General features: G+C 36.3%; 1 protein-coding gene across 2 annotated transcripts in view; it reads left to right on the top strand.

Annotated features, from left to right (window-relative positions):
• The window catches only part of ZNF804B (zinc finger protein 804B), a 239,725-nt gene that overhangs the window by 163,360 nt on the left and 49,794 nt on the right, over window positions 1-26,571 (top strand). Inside the window, exon 1 of one of the 2 annotated variants that reach the window (XM_069775572.1) lies at window positions 4,086-4,201. The exons of the other annotated variant lie outside the window; for it this stretch is intronic. Within the exon in view, the coding sequence (XP_069631673.1) occupies window positions 4,193-4,201 (9 nt within the window). The 5' untranslated portion in view covers window positions 4,086-4,192. Of the gene's footprint in view, window positions 1-4,085; window positions 4,202-26,571 lie in introns of those variants that run through there. 2 annotated transcript variants of the gene reach the window in all.

Raw genomic sequence — 26,571 nt, 5'->3', positions numbered from 1 at the left:
TTTCTTCTTAGGTGAAGTGGGAGAAACATAATTCATAGAAATGGTAGATTTTTTTTTGCTTGCTTTCTGGGAGATGGTAAGGATTAAAAAAGCTTTTTTATCCATATGATGTTAAAGAAAGCATTTTAAGTCTTTTAGCAAAACTATATTTATTATTTCTAGTATCATGCAGATTCTTTTTCTAAAATTCTCAACTGACAAATCCCCATCCTGCATTTAAATACTATGTAAAAAGAAGCAGGATTCCATCACCTGTTTCAATGCAACGAACAGCTCCTTTTAATAGTTCTTTAAATTACAAATATACAGGGCAGGTGGAGCATTTGAAGTATAGATTTACCTAAAATTTAATGTTGTGACTCACTGACAAACTGCAACATATTAATAAGATTTAGTAAGAAAATATTAGGATTCTTGCCTATACTGGGTCTCAGAAACATAGTTTTGCACAAGGAAAATACAGCATTACTTAGATAGTGCTGTTTGACAAAAAAAATCCCTGGATGGTGTAAATGGCATTGCTATCTTCCCTTTAGTAAGCCAGTTTGCACTACATGAACATATTTGCTGTTTCAGGTGTCTCTCACAGTAGCAACTATCAATCTTGCAACTGATGTGGTTATGCATCATTCTGAACGTAGTCTATCAGCCCTTGAGAAACTTGTGCTCTTTGTCATTTCCAGAGGTAATTCCAAATTAGTAAATCCTTTCCAAATGAAAATATTTCTAATTATTATTTTACTGACAAACGCAAATTTTTGCATTATTTAATTTGCAAGCATGGTGTAATTACCACCCTACATTCTAAGGTGTTTTTCAATAATATTAGTTCAAGAAGAATGAATATTTCTCATTTATTTAAAAATATCATGCTTGAAAAATCCTTAGTAATTTTTTAACAGATGGTTTTATGGGATAGTATTCCTTGGATAGCTATTTATGTACCTTATAGTTTACTTTTACATAGGTGGTTAACAAAAACCACATCCACAGCAACTGTAGAAAGAGATAAACAATACTTTAGGTATCCAGACAACTTTGCGGGAGATCATTATAAGTCACCCAAGTAACCATTCAGATAACTTCTTACAAATCCTGATGAAGGACTGGCTTAATTTTTGTTACCTTTGTCTCAAGTTTAAAAAATCTATAATACTTTTAGTCTTGTATACATTAGGTATGTTCTTGATTTCTAGTAATATTTGATAGTCAGAATCTTTCTCTATTTTCTTAGAAATTTTGGAAAGATATCTTCAAATCCAGCAATCTCTTGTTATTTGATCTGCTCAAAACCTTTGTTCACCTCCTGCACTAAATATAGAATTTTGACAGTTTGACAAGTTTTAATAGACTTGTTCTTGGGTTTTGTTTTCATGACGTCTGTATTTGGTAGCTAAAGAGCTGTTGGGCAGTAACATTTGAGTTTTGTTTGTAAAGGTTTCTAGACGTCTTGCTTCATAGCCTTAAGGACTAGACTTTGATTTTACAAAGCTCTGTATCTCTTGGGCTTGTGGTGGCATGACTTCATTGTTGTCCAGCCCAAAACAAAGATTAAGGAGCAATAAGAAAATTTGTTTTCTGATTGTATCTATGGCTCTTCACTGATTAAATACTGTCTGAGACTTGTTACCCAAACTTTTAGATCACTAAACTTAACAAATGTGAATCCTCTTGACTATGACAGTCATCACACAATAATACTGAAGTTTTTATATTGGCACAGAGATGCATAAGTTGTACCACCTGACATCACGATTTAGTTGGTTAGTTTATGTTTTTGTTACGGATTTTGATAAAAGCATATATTTATTGATTTTAGTGGGATGAGCTTGTTTCCATAGATGAGTTTCTTGAAGATTAGAGGTATTAGTGCCTTCAAAATGTTATTCACATATCTCACATTGGAATACAGAAATCTTTGACATTCCAATATTTTTCTGCTAGACTTGTTGGCTCTCTGAAAAGATCCTGAAAAAGACTTTGTATAACACTTTATGACAGAATTATTTTTTCTAACCTAGAGTCTGGCTAAGGACATCCACATGTAGAACTGCCTGATGTGTCTTCACACTCAATAGAAAGGACTTGACGAGGTTTCTAGGTACATCTGGAGACTTCTCATTTGGTTATGATCCTGTTGGGTGGAAGGTTCCATTCCTGAGTGTTAAACAGAAAAACAACAATACTTGTTAGTGAACCAGCTTTGTTGTGATCCGTGAACTATTTAACAACTAAAAGTTGAATATCTGCTTTGTCAAAGAAACTGGCAACACACACTCTCACCAATGGAATACTCCAATCTTTCATTAATTTCATTCTATATTTATGCCTTTGATGGCCCATCCATCTCTTCCACACTTTCAAATATCTCACAAATGCATATATTCTCTATCAACATCTGAAATTTCAAGAACTGGAGAGTGGAACCAAACATCAGAAGCATGTCATTGGTGTTTTAGCCAGGATTTCTGAGACATCTTTTAGATTTGTCTCAATATAACCTGGAATGGCAAAGGTATGAAAATGATAAGTACTGGGAGAACAAAGTATCCTGACATTTATTTAGATAGTGCAGATATGGGTTTGCGTGATGTTTTGTTCATGATTACTCTTGTTTTATCTGGGTAGATTGAAATGGATGCACTTGACATGTTATTGTGCCTTAATTTTGTTTCTTAGTCTCTACAGGATAGTGCAAACAATATTCCTTGTTTCAGAAATGCAGCATTAATAGAAATTTAAGCAGGTCTAGTTGTAGTTGTTGCTGAACAAATCTGGATGTACGACTGAAAACTGAAACTTGACCCGTAGGAGTAATTTGTCTGAGAAAAGGACATGGGTGTGTAAGTGTGGACTTATAATTTTTCCCATGCTGAAAGCACTTAGAGCTGCTTGGAAACAGCACAAAGTAGAAACAATTTGCTAAAGATAATGGAAACAATACAGATGATTGTCGCATATGATAAACACCTAAAAAAGAAGGAAAGCACTTTTACTGTGACCTCTTCTACTCTCATCTAGTAGCATTATTGGTATTATTAATTGTATTAGTTGTCTAATATTAATTGTAAAAGACTTTGTAATGAAATTTTCTATGTTCATGCAAAGTAGGCTGTGCTGACTTATTAATCAGGGGGGACGCTTTTTCCTTTTCCAAACAAAGGCACAAGTTTGCCTGTTGTGTTTAAGAAGTTTCATTTTCCTTCTCTTTTTTAAGTTTTATTTTCTACTGTCAATTATTTTCAAGGTTAATGAACTGGAAATTAGTTTGCCTTTGCAATTCCCAGAAACTAACATTGGTGGAATCTCCTGTTATGTGAAATATTGTGGCAAAGTATAGGTAAAATAGTGGCAATGAGTGAAAAACACATAGAGCATTTCTGCATGTGTGAGCTTCTAACGTTAGGCACAAGTTAAAGGCATTGATTAATACACTTGCAATTGATTCCATTTGTAATTACTTTCCTTCTCCAGTAAGACTCAGTTTTAAGGGCAATAATAGCACAGAACACTGTGGTTAATTGTGTGTGTTACGGCTTCTAAAATTGTGTACACAATTCATTTGGAGGTCTTGCAATGTGCATGCGCAAGCTAAATAAATTAAAAATAAAGGCCTCTTATTAATAATGATTTTTTGACACTTGGTACAGTCTTTTGTGTTGCGTGAAAAAATAGACACACAGCTGCTAATTGACAAGGTAAGTAATAATCCTTTGATTACAGTAGCTAAAGGCTGTCCTTTAATGGATTTTACTTGTCACTTTTAATTCTTTTTAATCTTTGTCTGCATTTCATTAGAACAGCTTTATCATTCTGATGGCCCTCCTGTCGTTATTCTGATTTAGTTAATGGGTTGGCGTCATACCACAAAACTCCAGTGTAAAATATAATAGTGTAATATTTATAGTCTTCAGGGACATTTTTAAGATGATTGCTTTGCCAATCAGCTTTTCTGGTTTTACATAGTACATTATTGTAAATGGAGTGCTGTATTTTGCTTTCTCTTGCCTGGTAGGTACTCTGAGCAAAGCTTCTGTCTTAATCTTCCATGACTTAATCTACCTAGAAAATTCAACAGCCAGTTGGTGAGGGAGCTAGAAAAGGTCTGTTATAATTTTCTGTCCGGCTCTTCAGCTGCAATTTTGACTTTCTGTTTGAAAGCTACATGCCTGCACTGCAGTTTTCCTAGCAGATGATACAGGTACTTGAATATTATTTAAAAACTTAACTGAAGTCTCATAATGCAGCTCTTAAAGTGGATTTGTTACTATCTTGTGTTCTCAACTACAGCTGTACAGCTGAAGGATACATGATATTTAGGCCTTTATGCTTCATTTATTTATCTTTGGAAAAACTAGTGTTCAAGGTACTGTATTTTTTCCACATGTCATTGAGGAGTCTGATAAATTGCTAATAATTTTAAAGATAATACCATTTAATAGAAGAGAACCTTGTTAAATAATTGTGGAACATGTGTCAGGCAGCTCATGATTACTTTTTCAATTATATTCTTTAAAAATTATGCTGGTTGCATATAGAATAATGCTTGGGTGGACAAGAATATTTGTCTTTTTAGGTTGAGAGAAGCAATATACTATACAATAAATTACTATAGAGAATCCATTTATACAGTATTGATGATTATATCTATGATACAAGTCTAGCTGTGACACTGAGCCATGCTGTTGTTATTGAACTGTATAATACTCTGCTGCAGAACAGATGTCATAATTATAATAGGCAACATTTTATGATGGGGTTTTGGAAAGTTTCCTACAGCATGACTTATATGTTTATAACAATGAGTTAACCTCACCTACAAGCTAGGAAATGAGGAAGATATGTGGAAAATAGCTACCTAAATTAATATATTTTTATTTTTAAAATAATTTCAGTGTAACAATTTTATTTCTCCCTTTTCTGTGGTGATTTGCTAAAGTGGGGTGCAGTTTTCAAAGAACATTAACACATATTTATTGTCTAAAAATTGTTGATGAAGCAGCAGAGATATGCTGATAATGTATTATATCAATAGGTAAGGTTTTCAGGACTGTAAATAGAAATGCGGATGATTTTTTTAAACTGCCTTCTACAAAGAAAATATATCTGTTATATTTGGGGTAATCTGAGTTGGTAGTGTTAAAAAGCATTTTCTTGAAGAGGGCTACTTACATACCTTGTGTTACTTAAATCTATTACTATGTTAAATAGCAGAGAGGAAAAATGCTGTGTCTGTTGATACATATATATCTATACATACACGTATGTTTGGTTGTGCTTACTGTTCTTGCAATTAACTGTTTAACTGGATGGGGGACTTAAATACTTGTTTTATTTTACTGAATGAAACTTTTCTTTGAGACACACTTCCATATGCTACATTATTAGCAGCCCTTAAGCATGTAACAGATACCTGACTGTGACCTTTGTTCTTTCTAGTTCCACTGTATTAAATTGCAGATGTTAGAGCTTGGTGAATGATGTGCTGCTGCTGCTGTAAGAGAATGGTATTTCATTGAAGTGCCAGATACAAATATATTTAAATGTTCTAATGAGATATAGAGGCTCCAGAACAATAACCTTTATGATTTTCTCCTGGAACCACCAGAGAACTTCATTTGGGCTGTCTAGCTTTTATATAATTACTATTATTATTATTTGCATTCCTATAGTGCCCAGGAATCCCAGGTGGGAAGGAACTCCATGCAAGTGCTCCTATACTATTTCTGCATAAGGACAATCCAGTATGAAATCTTTACAGTACAGACAAAGTTCACTTTACAAATTTTGTCCCATGCAAATCATTGAGTCTGAGTACAAAATTTGCACAGATTTTTTGATAATACCAACAAGTGCACTTTTTGAAAACCTTTCAAATATGAATATTTTCAAAACCCTATTCTTAGTACCCAGGCTCTTGTCATCTACTTCCACTTTTTGGGTAGCTACAGCAAAATGACTCACATCAGCATTACTATATTGCACAGAAGTCCAAATAATGACACTGAGGAATGCAGAGATTATACTGGTTCACAGGCATTCCTATTCTCTTGTAATTTTTAATTATTTCTAATATTGTACCTACTGTCTAAGCTGTTTTCCAATTCCAAAATGTCAGGAGTTATATAGATTACTGCTTGACTTGGATAGAAGCAGCCTCTCCTGTTTTCTATACTTACTTAGTTCAGCGTAACTGTCTTTATAGCTTGCTTAAAGGTTGGTGCATAGATCCGTATTGATTCATATTTCTTTCTCTCCTCTATGAATTTGCATTTGTGGATGTTGCCAAACAAACTCAGCAAATTTATTATTTTTCTAACCTGAGTTAAAGGATAGGCAAGAGCAGGTGATGATTTCATGTGGGACCTATTAAAATACAGTGGTCATAGAACAGTAAACATTTACCAGAAAACTACAAGGAAATAAATGGCTTCCAGAAATGTTTTAGTGTGGGTTTATTCCACTGAGGTGAATCATTAGAGTAAAATTCATAAATTTAGAAGTGTTTTATGAAGGATCCATTTGCTCTCAAGTGGTCTGCTGGACTACCCTTATTCTATATCAATAAATGAGGGCTCGTTGACAGAGGTAGATGAGTGGCGAAATACAAAAGACACAGAAAAGACAGAATGGGCATTTAGAAGATACTGTATAGAGAAGTGGAGGCAAAAATTGACAGAAAGCAGGGAGGGTGGGGAAAAAAAAGGAGAGCGAGACTAAAACAAAAGAACTTAGAAGAAGTAATAAGAGAGAATATGTGCAAGTTGAAAACAGCAGGATTTTAACTTCAGCTTAGACTGATGGTATTTAATGCCCTAAGCCTCTAGATATCCTAGCAATAGTTGGGCTTATCTTTTTCATCTCTCTTTGCTTCAGCACTGCACTATGGGTTATAATTAAAGCTGCTCTAAGATAGCAACAAAATTGAATAAATTATTCATTGAAAACTGGCAACATTTTCTAAATAATGTATTCAATGAATAATATTCAACTAAAAATAGGTACAATATACACAGTATTCTGTGCACACTCAGAGTTGGTCCTTGGCCCACATTTTATCATAACTAGTAGATAGATTTATTTTCTTTTTAGGGGAGGCAAGCAAGAAATACTGCTTTTCTTTCTAGCCTCACAAGATAGGATACATGAGTGCATTTCAGTGTTACAATTTTAAAGTTCGTTTCAGTGTAGTATTCTACTAAGTAGCAATGAACTAATCCCTTCAGTGGAACTTAGTGGTGGCATAGACATCAGTGATAATGGTATGATTATGCTCAGAAGAGGAAAATAAAGATAGTTCCAACCAGCTAGATGTATATTTAGTGCTTCAGAAAAGCTAATTTCTAAAACCCAAATAAAATTAAGAGAAAATTCTGACTAACAGCAAGGAGATACACAGAAAATTTTGAGTGGAGGTAGGTATGAGAAAGGATTTATAGAATAGACAGAAAGCTGCATTGCCTTACTGAAAAGGACAACTTTTTCTAAAAACCCATTGCAGCTCAGTGGCAATACAAAGGACAGCAATTGCCAATGAAAAGCAATGGGGAGAAAGTGGAAGAAAAGGTACATAAAAATTAACCAATAAACATGGGACTATAAAATACAGAGTATTTAAAGGAAGATAAAAAACCCAGGGTAAAAAGCAGTCTGTTGATCTAAGGCTTATGAGCTTCAAAAAATACATTATGAATGAAATAAATTTTGCCAAAGTTATATATCGTACAAGTATCAAAAATCATGTTTTGAATACATTTGAAATTTATATATATATATATAAAATGATGCAGAGAAGCCAAATATAATCAACACATATTTTCATAAAACACATATGATGAGCATGAAGCTAATGGAAGTGAGATAAGAAAGTGCTATTTGTTCCTTTACCGATCATTAATCTAAACAGTGAACTGTAATTTAAAAAAAAAAAAAGTGTCTTTTTTAAACCACCAGGCCTAGTCCACTTACTGTTAAAAGTTTTTGGTCTTAGCTGGACCTATGAAATATTTGAATAAACATTGAGTAATAAGAGATAATTGCAGAAAGCTGAAGGAGCACTGATGCTATGTCAGTATTCAACAAGGCTGGTAGGTTGTTCCACAAAACCATAATCCAACTCCACTTCTAAGCAAAATAATATAAAAGCCTCTGTGCAAAGAGTAGTATCAAGACATGCCAATACCTAAAACATCTGCTTCCACAAATGTTCTTCTCTTCTTCCTTGGTTTCTTTCCAGGAACAAATGTTATCTTGTCCTGCTTATCACTACAGATCAGCAACCTTTCTTTGTGGTTGCAAGTGCAAAGGAAGGAGGACCGGTGGGACATATTTTTCTCTTGGTGCTCCTATCAATAGGATGTTTGTGGTAGGAACCCATCTTGCTTTCCTTGCTACAACTCTGGTTAGAAAAAAACCAATAAATTTAATATAGTGGCTTGGTTAATTAAATTTTTTATCAAGATTTTTAGGCAAGCATATACTGTCAACCAAATATTTCTTAGCTAAAGGCAATTTTTTATATGTGTGGACATGGAAAACATACAAAGGAAAAAATGATCTGTTCTTTCATGATAGTTTCCTCATTTTAATCCTAAAAGAAAATATGCATTTTTTTCTTTACTACATAGGCATGGAAAGTCATGTAAAGCTATTTGTCAGGTCTGAACCCTCAGTTTAATGCAGCTGAGATACATTAAGTCATGTTTCATTTTATATTCTAACAAACAAGTTAGAAGGATTTGAAATACAAAAACAAATGTTAAATGTATTTAGAACTGTCCCTTTTCCTCTGTTTCCTAAGAAGTTGGACCTGTTATAATTAGTTTTACATTAACATTTACACTTACATTACATAAACATGTTTAGTTCTACATTAAATACATATTTTTAAAGCCACTGTCAAAATACTTTTGTTGAAAAGTGGGATGATGAAGGAGGAGTTATTGACAGAATACTGAATTTTATTGTCAATTGAGATAAATTGAATTAATTGTTTGTGGCTTTATCACACAAAAGCATAGTTGCCATTCTGTACAGAAGTCATCACCACCCCACTTGTCAGGACTTTCTAAAATAAAATCTGTTAAAAACAGGAACACAGAAAGCAATTTAGGGGAAAATATCTGTGTTTTGTCTCATTCAAACTGCTCTTGTTAAAGCATTTGAAATAAATAGAATCTCTCAAAAGCTTCTTGTTCAACCACAATCACTGTAATCTGCATTCATTATAATACTGTTGCATTGTACTCCTTTGACAGCAGAGCTAAGCAGTCAATATGCTCCTTTTCAACAGCCTCTGCTGTACCAATCTCATATGGTTAATAGTTGAGACACATGAACTGTATAAGCATTTCACAATTGTACCAAATGCATGTTGACCTCTTACAGCCTTTTGTTAGCAAGCAAATGCTTAAAACAATACCTACTCAATAACTTCTTGCTTAGCTTTTAGAATAATTTAAATGGAAGAGCTAAAATCCATATTTTAAATCTAGAAGAAAAAATGGTATAGCAATGTAGTTTAAAATACATACAAACAAATTATTATATAAAACCAGCAGTTAAAAAAATCTAAAATGTCAGTATATGCAAATACATAGCTAAGACACCCAAAAAACTTAACTTTATGTAGGCCATAAAGAAGACAAAGATCCATATTATATACAGCCCATGCTTCTAAGTGATACAAACTTTCTTTTACTTATCCATATATCTATCTAACTACATTTGTTCCTCTCTTGTAAATCATTTTCTTTGAAGTTTAATTGTCTTTTGTATTTAGAATAATGTCTCACTGAATGTATAAAAATGTCAGATAATAATTAAGTCTACGTAATACATCTGCTTAAAGCCACAGCTCTGTTAGGCAAAGAAACAAAGCCCAAGATGGCCTGAAGTGGCAGTTAAGGAAGTCTGTACATACGTAGGATCCAAATATTCATATCTGTTTTGAGGAGTTTTATATGTGATAAATTTCATATTGTTTCTAATTTGTGTGTATGAAGGCTGACATCACAGAATCATAGGACCACAGGATAATTCAGGATGGAAGAGACCTCGGTAGGTCTCTAGTCCAACCTCCAGCTCAAGCAGGGTCAGCTGTGAGCTCAGACCAGGTTGTTCAGTGCTTTGTCCAATCTGGTATCGAAAACCTCAAAGATACAGAACATGCAACCTCCCTGGACAACCTGTGCCGCTGCTTGATTGTCCTCATAGAGAAAAAGTTTTTCCCTATATTCAGTCTGAACTTCCCTTCTTTCAGCTTACGCCCACTGCCTCTCATCCTCCCATCTTGCACCTCTGGGAAGAGCCTGGCTCTATCTTCTTGCTAACCCCTTGTAAGTACTGCTCTGAGGTCCCTCCAAAGCTATCCCTTTCCCAGGGTGACCAAGCCATGGTCTTTCAGCCTCTCCTTACAGGGCAAGAGCTCCATCTTGACCATCCCGGAGACCCTCATCAGACAAGGAAATCTCTTGTAAATAGGTAGTGCAAATCTGTTGAATTGCCCAGGTAGTGCAACAGGTTCCTGATGCCACCATGTTAAGGTGCTTCAGCTTAATTACGAAAGGACGTTCCCAGAAAGTTAGCAGTTCTCCCTTTCCTTGACTTCTAGTCCCTATCCACTGGGTGATGGTTCTACCTGTAATCTTATTTTTCACTTTCAAAAACTGAGATTCTACACAAAAATAAAAGTTGGACTGGTTTCAGCAATGACTGGAAAAGAAATGAAGACATTTTTAGTTCACATTTTGGACTAAAGAAATCATTAGAGGTCTTATGAATTATGTAGAGACATGAAAAAATGTGATGGTTACATGTGTATCAAATAGTAGATTTTTATGACAAGTGCAATGTATAAATAATATTGGGTTGCTTAGTGTACTCTGTCTACTAATCCATCTTCATATGCTAGTGACATATTTAATACAGGAATTTTTGTGCCAAAAAAAGCCCTAGATAAGAAGTGTTTACTGTTTTGCTACATTTTACTTTTTTTTTTTTGTAAATTCTTTGTATTTGTACGTATAAACAGCTATTTAATATTTTGGTATATATTCTTTATTAGCTTTGTGTGGCAAGGTTTTGGTAGCGGGGGGGTTACAGGGGTGGCTTCTGTAAGAAGCTGTGCAGGTCTTTTTCAGCTTTTTGCATCGAGTAGAATATAGGAAGAGAATGAAAGAGAAGATAATTTGAACAGAGAAAGATGGCTGTAAATGTGATGCTCTATATTTAAGTAGTTATCATTATTACTAACCCTATACTAGATGGGACGTCCCATGGTATGGAATACACCGTTGGCCAGTTTGGGTCAGCTGCCCTGGCTGTGTCCTGTGCCAACTTCTTGTGCCCCTCCAGCTTTCTTGCTGGCTGGGCATGAGAAACTGAAAAATCCTTGACATTAGACTAAACACTACTGAGCAACAACTGAAAACATCAGTGTTATCAACATTCTTCGCATACTGAACTCAAAACACAGCACTGTACCAGCTACTAGGAAGACAATTAACTCTATCCCAGCTGAAACTAGGGCAATTCAAGCAATAAGTAATTACATTTTTAAATAATTACAGTCATACTACATTTTTGGTCATTGTTAATTCCCCAGTATGCAAATTAATAAGTTTAACTTTTACAGGCAATGTATCCTAAACATATTGTTTATAATAGTGTCATCAATTAAGGTTTCACAGGAAGTGAGCAATATGACAGGAAATTATTGAATCCATTTATATATTTCTTGTCTTGCCCTGCATACTTTGATCTTTCACTAATATATTTTTGTCACTCCTCATATAATTCTGAGGGAGGGATATCTTTTACTTCTTTTTTGATATGCACTATACCATGTGGGTTTATTTGCCACAGTAGTTGCAAAACCAGTTATAAACTTAGTATTGGATCCACTCAAAAAATTTATTCTCAATGAAAAATAAACCTTTGCTATATGTGTTAAGCTTGAACCTTATACTAAAATGATAATCAGTTAAGATCATGGTTGTGGTCTAACAGTACAATCAGTTTCTTAATTAGGTGAGATGAGATCATCCTTTTCACTTCAACTCAGAAAAGAATGCACTTGAATTCAATCACGGAGTGTCCTGGTTTCAGCTGGAATAAAGTTAACTGTCTTCCTAGTAGCTGGTACAGTGCTATGTTTTGAGTTCAGTATGTGAAGAATGTTGATAACACTGATGTTTTCAGTTGTTGCTCAGTAGTGTTTAGACTATAGTCAAGGATTTTTCAGCTTCTCATGCCCAGCCAGCAAGAAAGCTGGAGGGGCACAAGAAGTTGGGAGGGGACACAGCCAGGGCAGCTGACCCAAACTGGCCAACGGTGTATTCCATACCATGGGACGTCCCATCTAGTATAGGAACTGGGAAGCGGGGGTGGGGAATCGCCGCTCGGGGACTGGCTGGGTGTCGGTCGGTGGGTGGTGAGCAATTGCCCTGCGCATCATTTGTGCATCCCAATCCTTTTATTACTACTGTTGTCATTTTATTAGTGTTATCATTATCATTATTAGTTTCTTCTTTTCTGTTCTATTAAACCGTTCTTATCTCAACCCACAAGTTTTGCTTCTTTTCCCGATTTTCTCCCCCATCCCACTGGGTGGGGGGGGGGGTGAGTGAGCGGCTGCGTGGTGCTTAGTTGCTGGCTGGGGTTAAACCACGACACAGAGTGATGGGCAATACCAGATGAGAGATATAAACAGAGTCACTCAGCACCACGATGTGTATATTTAACAGAAGTAATACTCCTCTCTGATGTTAAACAAGCAGAATAATGAACATGTCCCAAATGTGACATGTACTATAAAGTATGAAACAGAGCCAAAGAGTCTTCTAAATGGAGAATGTCTTTTTTTTTTTTTCTATTTCAGAAATACTTCATACTGTGTTCTTAACTGCTATTTTGATTCTTTCTTCTTTATGCAGGTATATACCTACAATTGCAGTTTTGCACATGTTTTGTGAGCAGTAGGGAACTGTGGTTTGTGAAATGCTTATATGGTCTATGCCAAAAAATGGAGTTCAGACTATCAGATGTTATCTTAGTCTGTTTCTATGAAGTTGCAACAATACGTTTGTCTCCACTGGAAGGACTGCATAAAATTAATGGGAAGCTCTCTTTTCCAAGGGATCTTCTTAACTTCTTAGCTAACATTCTAACTATTTTTTTCATGATGCCTTTAAAAAATGACATTATATAATTAGCATTGGAAAAGTCAAAGAAATCTATTATTTTTCTTTTAGAATAATTCAGTATAGTTAGTAATAATTATCATATCACATGTCTGTTATGGCAAATTTCACTGAAATTTACTCTTTGCATGGACTGAATTTATCTTCACTTAGTTATCCTTGAAAATGTTCTTTGCCTGCATGAACATGAGATAGAGTTTTTTCATCTGCAGAATCCAAATTTTTGAAGGCTTTTCAGTTTAACTTTGACATTTGCTGTTATAATTTTAATCCTAGACATGCCAAAGGTAGTCTTTGCAAAACAAATATGGAAGAATGACAGGCTGGACTGAACTTTAAGCAACAGCATTTGGGCACAAATTTATGACTAGAGAAAGACCTAAAAAGACTGTATTTCTCAAATTCTCCTGATTAGGAACAAGTTTCCGTAGCCATTATTCTTTCTTCACAAAACGTGCCTAAGCTTTCCTATGCAAGAACATGCCGTTCATCTGTGTTTATGCCAGATTTTGATTAGGACTCTTGGGTATGACTGCAACATAAATAATTAATAAATAGAATTATGCTAATAGTAGAAGGTTTGAATGCACAGGGAAGGAAACATCAGTATTCAATTTACTGTTGATCTGATTAACAATCATGCTTTCTGGAAACAATGGTACAATGATAACTAAAATCAATGTCATTCTTCTGGCAAAACATTTATAATTTTTCATTATTCCTGCTCTCAATTGGAAAAAACCTCTCAGAATACTTATCCCTTATAAGGCACATTTTTTCTGATATAGCAGCTTCATGCAACATGAGCAATGGCTTTATGATGTCATTAAAGCCTGGCACCACAAACTGGCAAAAACTGTCTATTTTTATTTACTATTTGACTTGCTCTTCAATGTGTCATTTATTACTTACAACCAAAATATTTATTCATCTAATTTGATTTGGCAGTTGCATACAGTACAGATTATATAAAGAAATAGAAAGTTAGAGTGTTCCCAGTTTAGGAAACACTTTTCATGAGAAGTTTCAAAACCTTAATAAAATAATAATGTCAGAAACACAAAACCTCTAAAACCAAAACTACAAAATTGAAACTTTGGGCTACGGCAATAGACAAACTACACATGGTAATAAATAAGAGAATCAATGTAGAATTTTTCCCTGTTGAGAATTCCTACAGAGAAAAAATACCTGCAGTTATTGACATGGATTAAGTATTTATTTAAAACAGAGTCTTGGAATCAGTCTCTTTTTAAATTTTCCTAAAACCACTGGGTACAGTGAGCTATTAAAAATTGTTACAGTGGGTTCTAGCTGGTTTCAGAGAAGCTATTAATTCTGCTAAAGAATTTATTGCTTTGCTAACATATTGGAGCTATAGTTTTGGCCAACCTGCTCATTAGTTTCTAAGCATCCATGCACCTTGTTCTTAAATATGCAAATATTGATTAGAATTTTCAGTGGAATATGGTCATTTACATGTAATTGGTGCAGCATACCCTGATGACAAGCTCATTCCAGCTCATTATTAGTGGAAATAAACAATCCTGGAATTTTAGAGGTTGCAAATTAGTTTGCCACTGCAATTTTCTTCTATTTGCTCCAGCACGATAAGGGATGATAAAACAGCCAGTTATGAACAACTTCAAGAAAAACAAACAATAAGTTATATAACTCTCCAGTTATTAATAATCTTCTTCCTAACATGCAGACTGTTTTAAGGAATATCTTTGCTATACAACTGCAACTTCATAGTATTTATCAATGTTTTATTTACCATGTAATCAAAGAAACAGTGCTCATAGACCTGCCTTCCAAAAAATGACTCATTCTTTCTGATTAATTTTACAATAAATTAATTCACAGAAAAGTTAAATAATGTAGGATGGTACATATACACCTTGCTTGATATCCGTCTCCAAAGCTATACTCTCCTGAATGGTTTGTTCCTCCTTGCTTAGTACTGCAACCTGTAAACTCATCTGTGAAGACACTGGCAATATACCAGAATAAACGGGGACATTCGGTGTGCTTTGTCTCAGTCCTTACCTACAAAGACCATTAAGTTTCCAAATGATGTGTTTAAATTTGTTATCAGTGAGCAAAGAAGTATTAAATTACTATCCATTATGAGCATTTTTACAGTCCTGATATTCAACATCTATGGACTTCGAAGTGTGGGCAGAAATGTTAAGGTGACCTATGTTTTATAATATAACCATTCAGAAAGATCAGGAGAAAACTTTCGGAAAAAAATCTTTACAGTTGTTTTCACGTAGAAAAAAGGTGATATAATCCCTTACAGAGAATGAAAATTAAATACTTTTAGATTGTGGAACTAGTTGTAAGTGTATTAGGGTTATGAAGGTTTATTGAGCTCTAGGGATAAGATAATTAAAAGACTCTGCCAGGATTAAAAAATAAAATAAACTGACTGAGAAGGCAGGTTTGATAACCATCAATAAAGCCTAACCATGGAGTGGTAAACAAAAAGTCATAATTTCCCTACAGAGTGTAGTAAACAAAAAGTCATAATCCCCCCACAGGCCACCCTCACAACATGACATTCAGGAACAGCACTGAAATAGTGGCACAGAATCTTATACATCTTTAGTGGAGAGACAAAACAAGGCAAACAATAATCCCAGAAGTGGTCTATCTCATTTAACTTTAGTAATCTAAAATCAGGTGTCTCATTTTTTTTCATCCCAGGCCCTCAGCATTCAGAACATTTTATCTCATCTATTTTAGGATCCCTATTTTAAAATGGCCATTGTTCAGGTGAGAATTATTTCTCCTTTGGCTGTAAAGCAAGCCTAAAGTGAGTAGTCCTGTCTAAGACCAAATCTAATTTTTAGATGGTTGACTCAGGGTGACTAAATCTATCCATGTAAGATTAATCACAATTCACTGGTAATAAAGCAGTATGTTGAATTAATTTTCACCATGGATATAGAGATGTACCATTGAGGGCTAATTTCAGGACTCAGCAGTTTCCATTCAGATATGCATGTAACAGGTATACCTTTGCAGGCATTCATATTATACTATAATAGAGAAATGTCTCCAGTGGTGCAGAAGCTGAATATCTGGGCTGGACTAATAAATTGCCATAACACCTGAGCCTCAGAAAATATGTGCATGTGTATCTCTGTGTGTGTATGTATATGTAAATTTGCAGATAACCACCCTTGTCTGTCATTCATTAGGCAAAGTGTAGATTCAGGAAAGGGCATAAAAATGTTGTAGAGTCCTTGTTGCCTCAGAACATTTCTCTTGACAGAAAAGCCTGATCAGTGTTGAAGAAGAGGAGTGCACCCTGCATGTGGGGTTCAGGGCTGATGCCCTGGGGAATTATGAAATTATCTTTATTGTTTGTATTACAGTACCATCTGGGACTGCCAGGTTTGGAGCTGGAGCCTTCTGTGGCAAGTAACTTGCAAACAGCCAGAAGGTATCTGCCCTGGATTTGTTATAATTTAAATTAAAATGCAAAGGACAGCAGATGGATATAGACAGAAAGAAGAAAAAAAAGGCAGCGGGGGAGGGGGGGAACAGTGAGATAATACAACATCAGTAGCAAAAACACCTTCTAGTTTTGTGTTACAGCAAAGGAGAGGCTTCCCAAGCAAAGTGAAGGAGAGTGACCTCATGACTTGCTGGATGTTCATAGGTAGCTGTCCCCCAACATATGGGAGATCCTGAAAGTAAGTGTGAAGGTATTTTAAAATCCAAGCCACTAAGAGATACACATTGATGAGGTCAGATTGTGGGTTTAAAGCAAGGAAGAATGAGATCTCCTGGGAGACAATAGGTAACATCAGTGTAAGCCGTGTTGAGCTTTGACAGTAACAACAGATATTCCACCAGGTTCATTCAGCTCAACAGAGACTATGTTAGCCAACCTTCAACCAAATGTGTTTCTTACCACATAATTATAATTACAATTATTTCCTATAATTACAATTATTTCTTGCCTTTCAACTACAAAAAGAGGAAATTTCAATATCTTTTTGTTGTAATTGCTAATATGCAACAGGAATGGATTTATAAAAACTCAAAACCTTTAAAGCAATTCAGGTTGTTCATGACTTGTTCAATCACCAGTTATCACACTCTGAAACTTGCTTTGGAGAAATAGTTACATAATTGAAGGGTAATTAACTGGGCCCATTCCAATAGCTTCATTATAAAACAAGAGTGAAAACATTAAAGCTGCTTCAAAACTTACTGAATATCCGTTCTAGCCTTTGGGGTTTTTTTTAGAAAGCCTGACAGTCTGAGAATCCATTTAATGACCTTGAATTCGAAGTTGCTCCATCACTGCTAGATTTTGTGCCATTTAATCAGTCATATCCTCAAGAACATCCTGCAACACAAGTGACACAAGGTAATTCAAAGCTGTTAAATAACGGGATCCGAGGCATTAAAAGCTTGGGGCTGAATCTTTAAAACATGCCTCTCCTATATGCTTGACACAATTTTGACACACACAGCTATGCACATCCAAAAAAAAAGGAATACACTAGAGACCCTTCAGAAAACATGAAGCATTGCTCCGGAAGGGTGAGCTTCTGATCTTAGCTCTGTAAGTAAAGCAGTAGATTAACATAGAATATGTAATATCAAATATAAGAAATTACCTTCTTCATTATCAATGGCTTTAGTACAATTGAGATAGGCCTTTAATCTCTAATAAAATTGTAAACAAAAAATATTTCCATTGTTTTTCTCCCTTGTATTTTCTTTAGCCTTTATTAATGGGGGCAGATGAGAAATAGTCAGAGGTATAAGATTAGATGTCTTTAAAATGTTAAAACAGAGTGAAATTTGTTTATTTGTTTGTTAAAATTCTTCACTGATCGTTAAAACTGTGAACAAACATGTAAATAAAGCAACAGTGGCTGAAATAGCAATGTCCATTTTGTGGATTGCCATTCTCTCAATCTGAACTTCCACAGCTATTTTAAGATACTGCATGCTGCTGAAATCTGTAAAGTATGATGAAATGTGATTTAATTGACAAGAGTTTGATTAATAGACTGAAATGTCAAGTTATTTAAGGTTAATACATAACTTACCTTTCACTGGCATTATCAACAGTAGTTCAAACAGTGAAAGCACTGGAATTTGTTTTAGGTAGTACTTGTCCTCATTTTAAACTGAAAATTAAATTAAATTAATATTGTGTTGGGTAATGCAGTTATCTTTCACAGCTGAGCAAGGAAGGAAGGTGAAATAAGGAATTTAACAAAGGCAACAAAGACTAACAAAGTCAGTGAAGACATACTTGGCTCTGGTGTGAACAGAGTATGTAACTTTACCTAGTTTTGCTGTATCTGAGTTTCTGGGAAGAAGCAGATGAGGTCTATGGGCTTGCTGTTGATCAGAGAGAAGAATAAAATGCACCTTTCGAAGACCTGGTGTAATCTGGTGTACACTCACACAATTGCAAAATTGCAAGCAATTGAATTACTCATCTTAAGGCGTTCCCATCTGCCGACACAGATGCAGCAATGGACATATTCCAGCCCATACAAATAGTAAAGAAATAATTAGGTTTCAGGATGAGGATGGGCAGAAGTTTATGCCCGTGATCTCCACCCTGAAGATTGCTGTCACTGTGGTTTACAGCTGTCAGTAGACCCAATATTATTGAACAGCGGATGCTGAGAGAATGGCTGCGTACAAAGGTCATATTCAAGACTGGATGCCTTTCAAGATGAGGACACTGTTCTTAGCAGCGTATTCAGATTCTCCCTCCTTAGCCCTTGGTAGAGACTGTGGAGTCCAGAAAAGCTGCACAGGGAGCCCTCCTTGGTGCCTTGCCATCACTTGGCTGTCATGGTGCTGTGGGGCTTGGGGATACACTGTGAGGTGACTTTCTTCTGTAGCTATTGAGGAGACAAGAAGAGGACATGCACAATGGCATGGAAAATCAACTAATTATTCAAAATTTACTTGTTCTTTTACCTTGTATTTATAGGTTTGGTGTTAAATCTCCAAGAAAAAACTCCAAGAAAGTTATGAAATACAGGCTAAATAACAGAAGAATACACTAGACTAAAATCTCACATGTTGTACTTCATTAAAAATATTGAACTACACGAACAACAAATGCTGGTATAATCAATTTGATAATATAGTCATATAGATCAATGCCTACTTGCCATTTAGTATCACTTATTGATTTGACACCTTTGCCTTCACAGGCAGTTCTTAATGTTCATCTAGTTATAAATAAACACACACTGTGGAAAAACTATACACTTCTGCATATTCTTTGTAATCTGTATTATAGAAAATTGCTGGGTGGGAGATTGCTAAAGCAGCAGAAAAAAATGGTTTCTATGGCAGCATTTTTTCCCTGCTGGTAAATACTTGGACAAGATTTGGCTTTGAAGTAATAGCAGGTATAAGACTTACTAGACCTACTTCAATTTCCATATTGGACACAGCAGAGGCACCTGAATGGGGAAGTATTGAAAGGGTGAAAACAAAAAGATTCAAAAAGGCAGTGTGGCCATATTATCACTAGGTTTGCAGCTTCAGCCATTTCTGACTACAGCTATGTGCCTCATATCTTTTACTTCACTGGAAAGCAGGCTTTTAACTTCTACTGGTTTGACTTTGTACTTACACAGCAGTAGCATCACACAGTGTTGTCCAGTGTTTTAGCATGTAGGAACTTCCACTGTGCCATTTTGATTGTATCGATGTGTTCAAGGTGCACGTAGAAGCAGACTAGGAATGCCTCTGAAGTAGACTGTGAAGTGATGTTTATCAATGAGCATTTTCCCTAGTGTTGGCTCAGACCTGAGGTTCCTTAAATCTCAAAAAAACTTCTGACAAACTATAATCGTATTGCATACATGTATAATAGCAGTGGAGCATTATGGTAAGGCTTGACATTTTCTTGGATGCTAGAGAAGAACACTAAAATGGGGCCCATTTTCTGCAGCCCACAAAATGTAGGGGGGACAGATGTGTTAGAAGCATGATAGGAGCACTCTGAGTGTGTGTGTGCTCCCAACCTTAGTTTTTCTCAGGGTCATATTCAGAGCTGGTACACCAGAAACAGCTTCATGGAGCACTGGTGTTTGGGTCACATTTTGGATTTGGAAATTATTTTCTTCTTCTTAACACTCTCCTGCTTGGTCTTTCATCTAGGTTTAGACATGTGCCTTGTGAGTTTGGTAAGCATTGTGAAACAGACAGGATAAAACATGATTTGGCATTTTATTTTTTTGAAGGCAAATATTGTGGCTCAGAAAAAATGATACAGTTAGGAAATGCTGGAATTTTTGCAAACTTTATTGGTTCAAAACCAAACAATCTAATCTGCACGTCAGCAGACAAGTACTTCAATGCCTCTGTATGTGCTCTGATTCAAGCATTTTCAGTATTTTCTAAGGTTGTACAGGAACAAACAAGAGCAATCACTATGTATTATAATGTATTTTATGCTAAAACCAGCAGAGATGGTCTGGTGTACAGCATGGGCACTCCTATTTTTAAAAATATAACAACACAGAAGCATTCGGTTTATTGATCCTGTCTCTTCGTTAGTTCCTATTTCATCTGTCTTCTTTCTCAGCATCATAAGCAGTGAAGCAGATAAAGACATGGTGCTGGAAATATTGATAGTAACTCTAAGACCAAATCCCACCCAACAGAAGAGCTATTGCCAGTCATATTTTTTGTTTTTCTTCTGAAATAAAAGAACCTTTAATTGCAATCTTTGGATCAAGCTGATCTTCATGTAATTATGCAATAAGAAATACAGTCCTACAACTGTAAGAATCTCCTACCAGCAAGACCAGTAAGTCTTTCCCTCCCTCTAACCTATAAATGTAATGCTCAATCCAGTGATGTAGGGGAGATAGAGAACACACTCTCAGCAGTCTGGATGAATTCTCCTTTTGTCTTTCACATATGTTTTTACAATTAAGTCTACTTTACTGGATTTGTGAACCAGAAAGTAGAAAAGGTTCTTCACAGAGCTCTCCCAAGCTGCGTGCCGGTTTTGCAGTCTGTTGTTGAAAATATGCTTGTATTTACACAAAGTTAGCCCAGTTCAACTAGAGTGAGCTGTGAAGTATTAAGAAAGTATAAAAATTAGGGCATAACAGTAAGGAAGTGCTCTAGAGAAGCCTCTGAAGAAGAACAGCCCCAGTCACAATGTAGTGGCAGAATATTCCTGTCTTGGCATCATCCTGAGGAAAAAATGAAACCTCATGAGAAAGGTAGAAAAACTCCTGCTTGAAAGTGCCAGGATCACAAAGGATTAAATTAAAAAGCATGAAAACATTCAGAAGTTTAATAAAATGACTGAGTCAGTAACAGTGCATTTCTTTGATCCTGCCAGCACATTTCATTCACTCCCTTTTTAAAATTAGATTATTTGTATTCTCTCCGGATTCAGTAATTCTCTAGCTATTTTATCATTGAATTACATTATGTTTCCTAACTGTACCTTTTTTTCCCCAGGATGTGGCATTTACCCTTTTTTGTCCCCAATAGAGCTTTTTACATTGAAATTTTGTTCTCGCCTCTTGGTATTCATTTGTGGTGTTTTACATAATCTTTCTAATGTTCTACAAATGCGTATATGTAGTATTTCTATAGCTACTAGAAAGGAGTCTTAGGCCCAGCAAATTAGCACAGCTAATGAATAATTGTAAAAACTAGCTAGAACTGTATTTGCCATAGACCACAGAAAGGCTCAGACAAAAGGTTTGTCAGTGTTTAGTGCCTTTTGGGGAACCAAATTTGCAAATGCTGAAGCCAGTCTTACCTCACAGCTTGTCAGCCTGAATTCTTAATGTGTGGCCCTATTGAAGCCACAGGACGAAGACATCTTCAGTTTCTCTCACTATTTTTGACTCCCTGGAACAGAATTCTTGCTTTCGGTCAGAGGTTCTAGGAAGGAGAGGTTACTTTTATTCAGATTGCAGCCATATAAAGATAGAGAGCACTAGAGATAGCATGTCTAGTATTGATCTCTACAGTATTGAAGGGAACTCTATTTTCTTAGCATTTTGCATTTTCAAAAGTAGACTCCTCTTTTTGTGTTGTCCATCAGTCTGTATGAAAAAAGAGAAATGCTTTTGGAATTTATTTGAACAAAATATTTAACACTATCTGAGTGACAATAGAACTAAAAAAAAAATCAAAACACTTTTATTCTTATTATTATAAAAAAAAATTTGATAATGTCATTTTGAGCAGTCTCACAGTCAAGGTGGCTAAGACTTCAGTGGTCTGTGTCGACTTCTTAAGAAGTAATGCATATGAAATTGATTTTATCTAGGCTATTGTACGTAGTAACTGAAAATTGCCTACCTAAAGTGCAATCACTATTTTCATTTCTGCAATGCTTGCAAGTATTCATAGGAAAAAATTACAGGTATGCCGTGTGATTATATAACACACATTGAACTCTGGCATCCCCCAAACAGTCCAACAGACCTTTATGAAATATCACCAGAACTATAATTTGGTAAAAGTCCATCCTCTTCTTTTAACCAAAATACCCTGTGGCTAGAGTGTAGCTATGCAAACAAATTTATCCTCACAGACAAAATATTCTGAAGAGTCTCTTTCTCATACCATTTACTTTACTGTGATAGCACATTACAAACCCTTACTCTCCCTGTATTAACAGGAGGAGTTCTCGATTTTTTTACTTTATGGTGAAAAATAACTTGCAGAAGCAGGTTTTCACATTATTTGAACACTGATAGGGGTCACACTGGTCACTCTCCTTTTAATCTAATATAAAAGAGAATTACCTGTGGTGGAGCAGCTGCAGAACAAGCGTTGTCCCTCACTCATTGTTCACTTGACAGTTCCATTGTCCCCAAGGAGAAGGGCTGTCAAGGGACATCCCACCTGTGAAGAGACACTTGGTCTCTACTGATGCTGGAAAATTCAAAGTAATAAATGACCTGAAAATTAGGATTTAAAAAAAATGGTTTTCCTCTGTTCAGTGGATAGTCAGTGAAGTTAACAGGACAGTGCAATAACAAGTTTTTACTAAGATGCTTTACTAGGAATACAAGCTCCCCCAACCTAACGCAGAACAGGTTTTGAAGTTATTAAAGATTGGGAGTCAAAAAAATAAAGTCTCCAAATTCATGTCCTAATCTGACAAGGCTGACTTCTTTCCCTTGTCAGCTGTAGGTGTCAGCAGAAAAGATTTGAAAAGGTTTCAGTTTTTCCCTTAGCTGTAAGCACTTGATCCACATTCCAAGATGAGACTCATCTCCAGACTGAAACATCTAAGTTTAGGGGTCTAGACACGTGCTATTGACAGGATTCTGTTGCCTGAGCTTCCTCACATAGTGACATTTCCAATGCCCAAGGATATTTCACCTGCTCCCCACATGCCTCTTCTGGAAAGGTGTGAGTCTCAAGTAGGGTCCAGTGCCTCAGACAACCCTACGTGGATGTCCTGATAACCACAGGCATCTCAAAAGGCACTCAAAATCCCACATTGAGCCTCTGACCAGCACAGGCCATTTTTTCTAGAGAACAGCTCATGTTGCTCTGAAGTAGATCCCAAGTGCAGATTTGGCTGAACCTTCTCTCCCAGCCCACTTGCTCAGCTGATGAGGTGTTAGATACAGTTGCCCTTGTCAGCATCTAGGGTAAAAGCTACAGCAAGGGTGGGAGATAGATGGGATCTAAAGCAGATTGATCTCTTACAGAGCAGTACTAAGGACATATCAGGTAGCACTGGATGTGTGTGAGCAACAGAAACAAACCCCAGCACTCAACTGACTGTAATAGGAGAGCCTAGACAATGCACATTTAGACACCCATCCTTAGGTGTTTTAGTCATGAAATGAATACCTTTCTGAACACCTGCACTAATGACTACACGGGTTTGTGCTCAGTATGACTATCTTGTCATGTAGCTGCATGTAATGCTTTGGCAGTCCCTGGGAGCTAGCATCCTTACGGTGCCTTCTGCCTTACTGCTCTTAGGAAAACTTTTCTTGGAGCTGGTAATGAGAACGCTCTCCAGGATAACGGAAAGTGGAGTGTGGAAATGTTCTGTGGCTGCCAAAGGTCAGCACCTGTTTTCCAGCTTTTCTTGCCCTTGTATTGAATTTGTAGTTGGATCTTTTTGTGCCAAAACTGAGCAAGCTAATGGAACCGTGCAAGCTTACTACCGTGCACACATAGCAGGTGACTCTACAGCCTGATAATGTATTGTAGTATGTTTCTCAGTAGCCTCAGATAAATCTGAGGATACAATTCAAAGCTGATGATGGCATTTTATTGGTATTTTTTTTTATAAATAGATACATGTTTTTATAGCTATATCAATTCTATGCCAAATCATCTACCCATGGTATGTATGGTACATCATTATTTACATTAGAATTCACCCCATGCAAAACTATAGCTGGTGAAAGTCCATTCCTATAACTAGGGTAAAATTAGTGCTATACTAGCAATCAAATGACTACTACAGCACCGCCCCAAGTAAGAAAACATTGCGGGGATGGATAGGAAACTTAAAAAACCCCAACAAATTCTCTGTTACTATAGGTTAATGCTGTATATAGTGTACAGAGCATGTTTAACATATACTTACTAACTGTGGATACTGCAAAGCAAACTAAGAGGACAGAAAGCATAATCTGGTTAATGAGAATTCTGTCTCTAAACCATTCTTTGTCTTGAATCACTTCAAAACCCACCTGGCAGTATAAATTCCCTGACTGCCTCCAAGCCAGATTGCCAGCTTTGGACTGCAGGCAAGCACCTGCCCATATGAATCCAAAGTGTACTCCTCCATACAGACATCCCGTGCTGGGGAGATTAAACCCCAGAAGAAAATGTTTTGAACAGTTCTAAAAATACCATCTCTCTTCTTATTCTTCTCTGCCAAAACAAATTACTAATATTTGCCCTGTGTAAAGACTCCAATAGCATTGCTATCGGGAACTCAGCTGCTCTGAGACCGAAAATCTACGCAATAAATCCAATAAAAAAGCACAGAAGAGAAAAAAAGAGGGTATTATTCTAATACACTTCAGGTACATGAGCATGCAACTTACAGTCATGCAGTGACAGGAAGATGGACAAGATGACCTAGAGTGTACGTCTTTTCTTCTCTATCAAAAATTTTTATGGTTCTATAATTAGATCAAACAAAGTCATGCTTTCTTCAGCCTGCAAGTGGTGCCAAGTGTTATCAGTATGGAAAGGCAGGACATTTAAACCACTCATGCAGGTGAAGTCACTGTCACCGATATTATTTTCCTGAGTGCTGATAACGGCTGTTCAGCTAATCCAGTTCATAGACTACTTTGCTATATTGTAATGATATTTGCACCCCTGGAAGACAGCCACACGCTATTGAAATGATGCTTGATAATGTTTCTGTACCCGTTCTGCTTCAATTGACCTGACTGCAGTGTTATTAAAATGTTCAGTTTATAGAACCTAAGCCATACTTGGTGTCTCTGATGGAAAAGAAAAATCAGTCCCTAAACATAATGACCTTAACGCATAAGTTATAGATGACACTTTTCTTGAATGCAAGAGGAAGCAAATTCACTTTGGGCGTTCACTTTCTTTTCACTATTTTAAAGCTACAGGTTGCTAATGGACTGTCCTTCACTTCTGCACAGAGCAACCCTTGTGTTTGACCCCATCTCCTTGGTGCCAGGCTGGATGCAGGCTAATGGGTGGGCTATGGAGTGAGTTTGTATTAACATGACTCAGAAAGCTACTGTTCCCATTTTTAACATAAAACCCTCAAACCCCCAAATATATAAAGAAGCCTAACAACCCAGCTGTCAACCAAGGAAGTGCTGTATAATACAGTATGCTGACAAATGGCCTACTGATGTGTAGCAAAACCTTTGTGCTTTACTGAGTTCAGGTGAATCAAGGCCAAATTTGGTAGAGCACCTGATAGGGGAAGTTGCAAGAAAGGGATCCTATTCTGCTCTGGCTAGCATGTACCCAGGCCTTGTCTACGTTAAATAATAATTCTGTAGAGTAGGAGTGGATCTGTGAATTGAAACGGTTGGTTTTGCAACACCTACACTGACCTTGTAGTTCAGAGACTTTGCTTTGGACAAGATTTAGGCAGCACACTTGGAGAAGTTGTCCTCACCACACATGTGGCTCAAAGGTGTTTGCAGAATAAGTCATTAGTTTAGACCTTTATGTTTCCATTAGTGGCTGGAGCACATTTGGCATTGTATTGGGTTTGCATGGCAAGGTTTTGGTAGCTGGGAGGCTACAGGGGTGGCTTCTGTGAGAACCTGCTAGAAGCTTCCCCATTGTCCGATGGAGTCCATGCCAGCTGGCTCCAAGAAGAACCCACTGCTGGCCAAGGCCG

This window comes from Haliaeetus albicilla, chromosome 2, assembly GCF_947461875.1.
Source record: "Haliaeetus albicilla chromosome 2, bHalAlb1.1, whole genome shotgun sequence".
In the NCBI taxonomy this organism is placed as follows: domain Eukaryota; kingdom Metazoa; phylum Chordata; class Aves; order Accipitriformes; family Accipitridae; genus Haliaeetus; species Haliaeetus albicilla.
The sequence above is the reverse complement of the archived record's forward strand: the minus strand, read 5'-3'. Positions and strand labels throughout refer to the sequence as shown.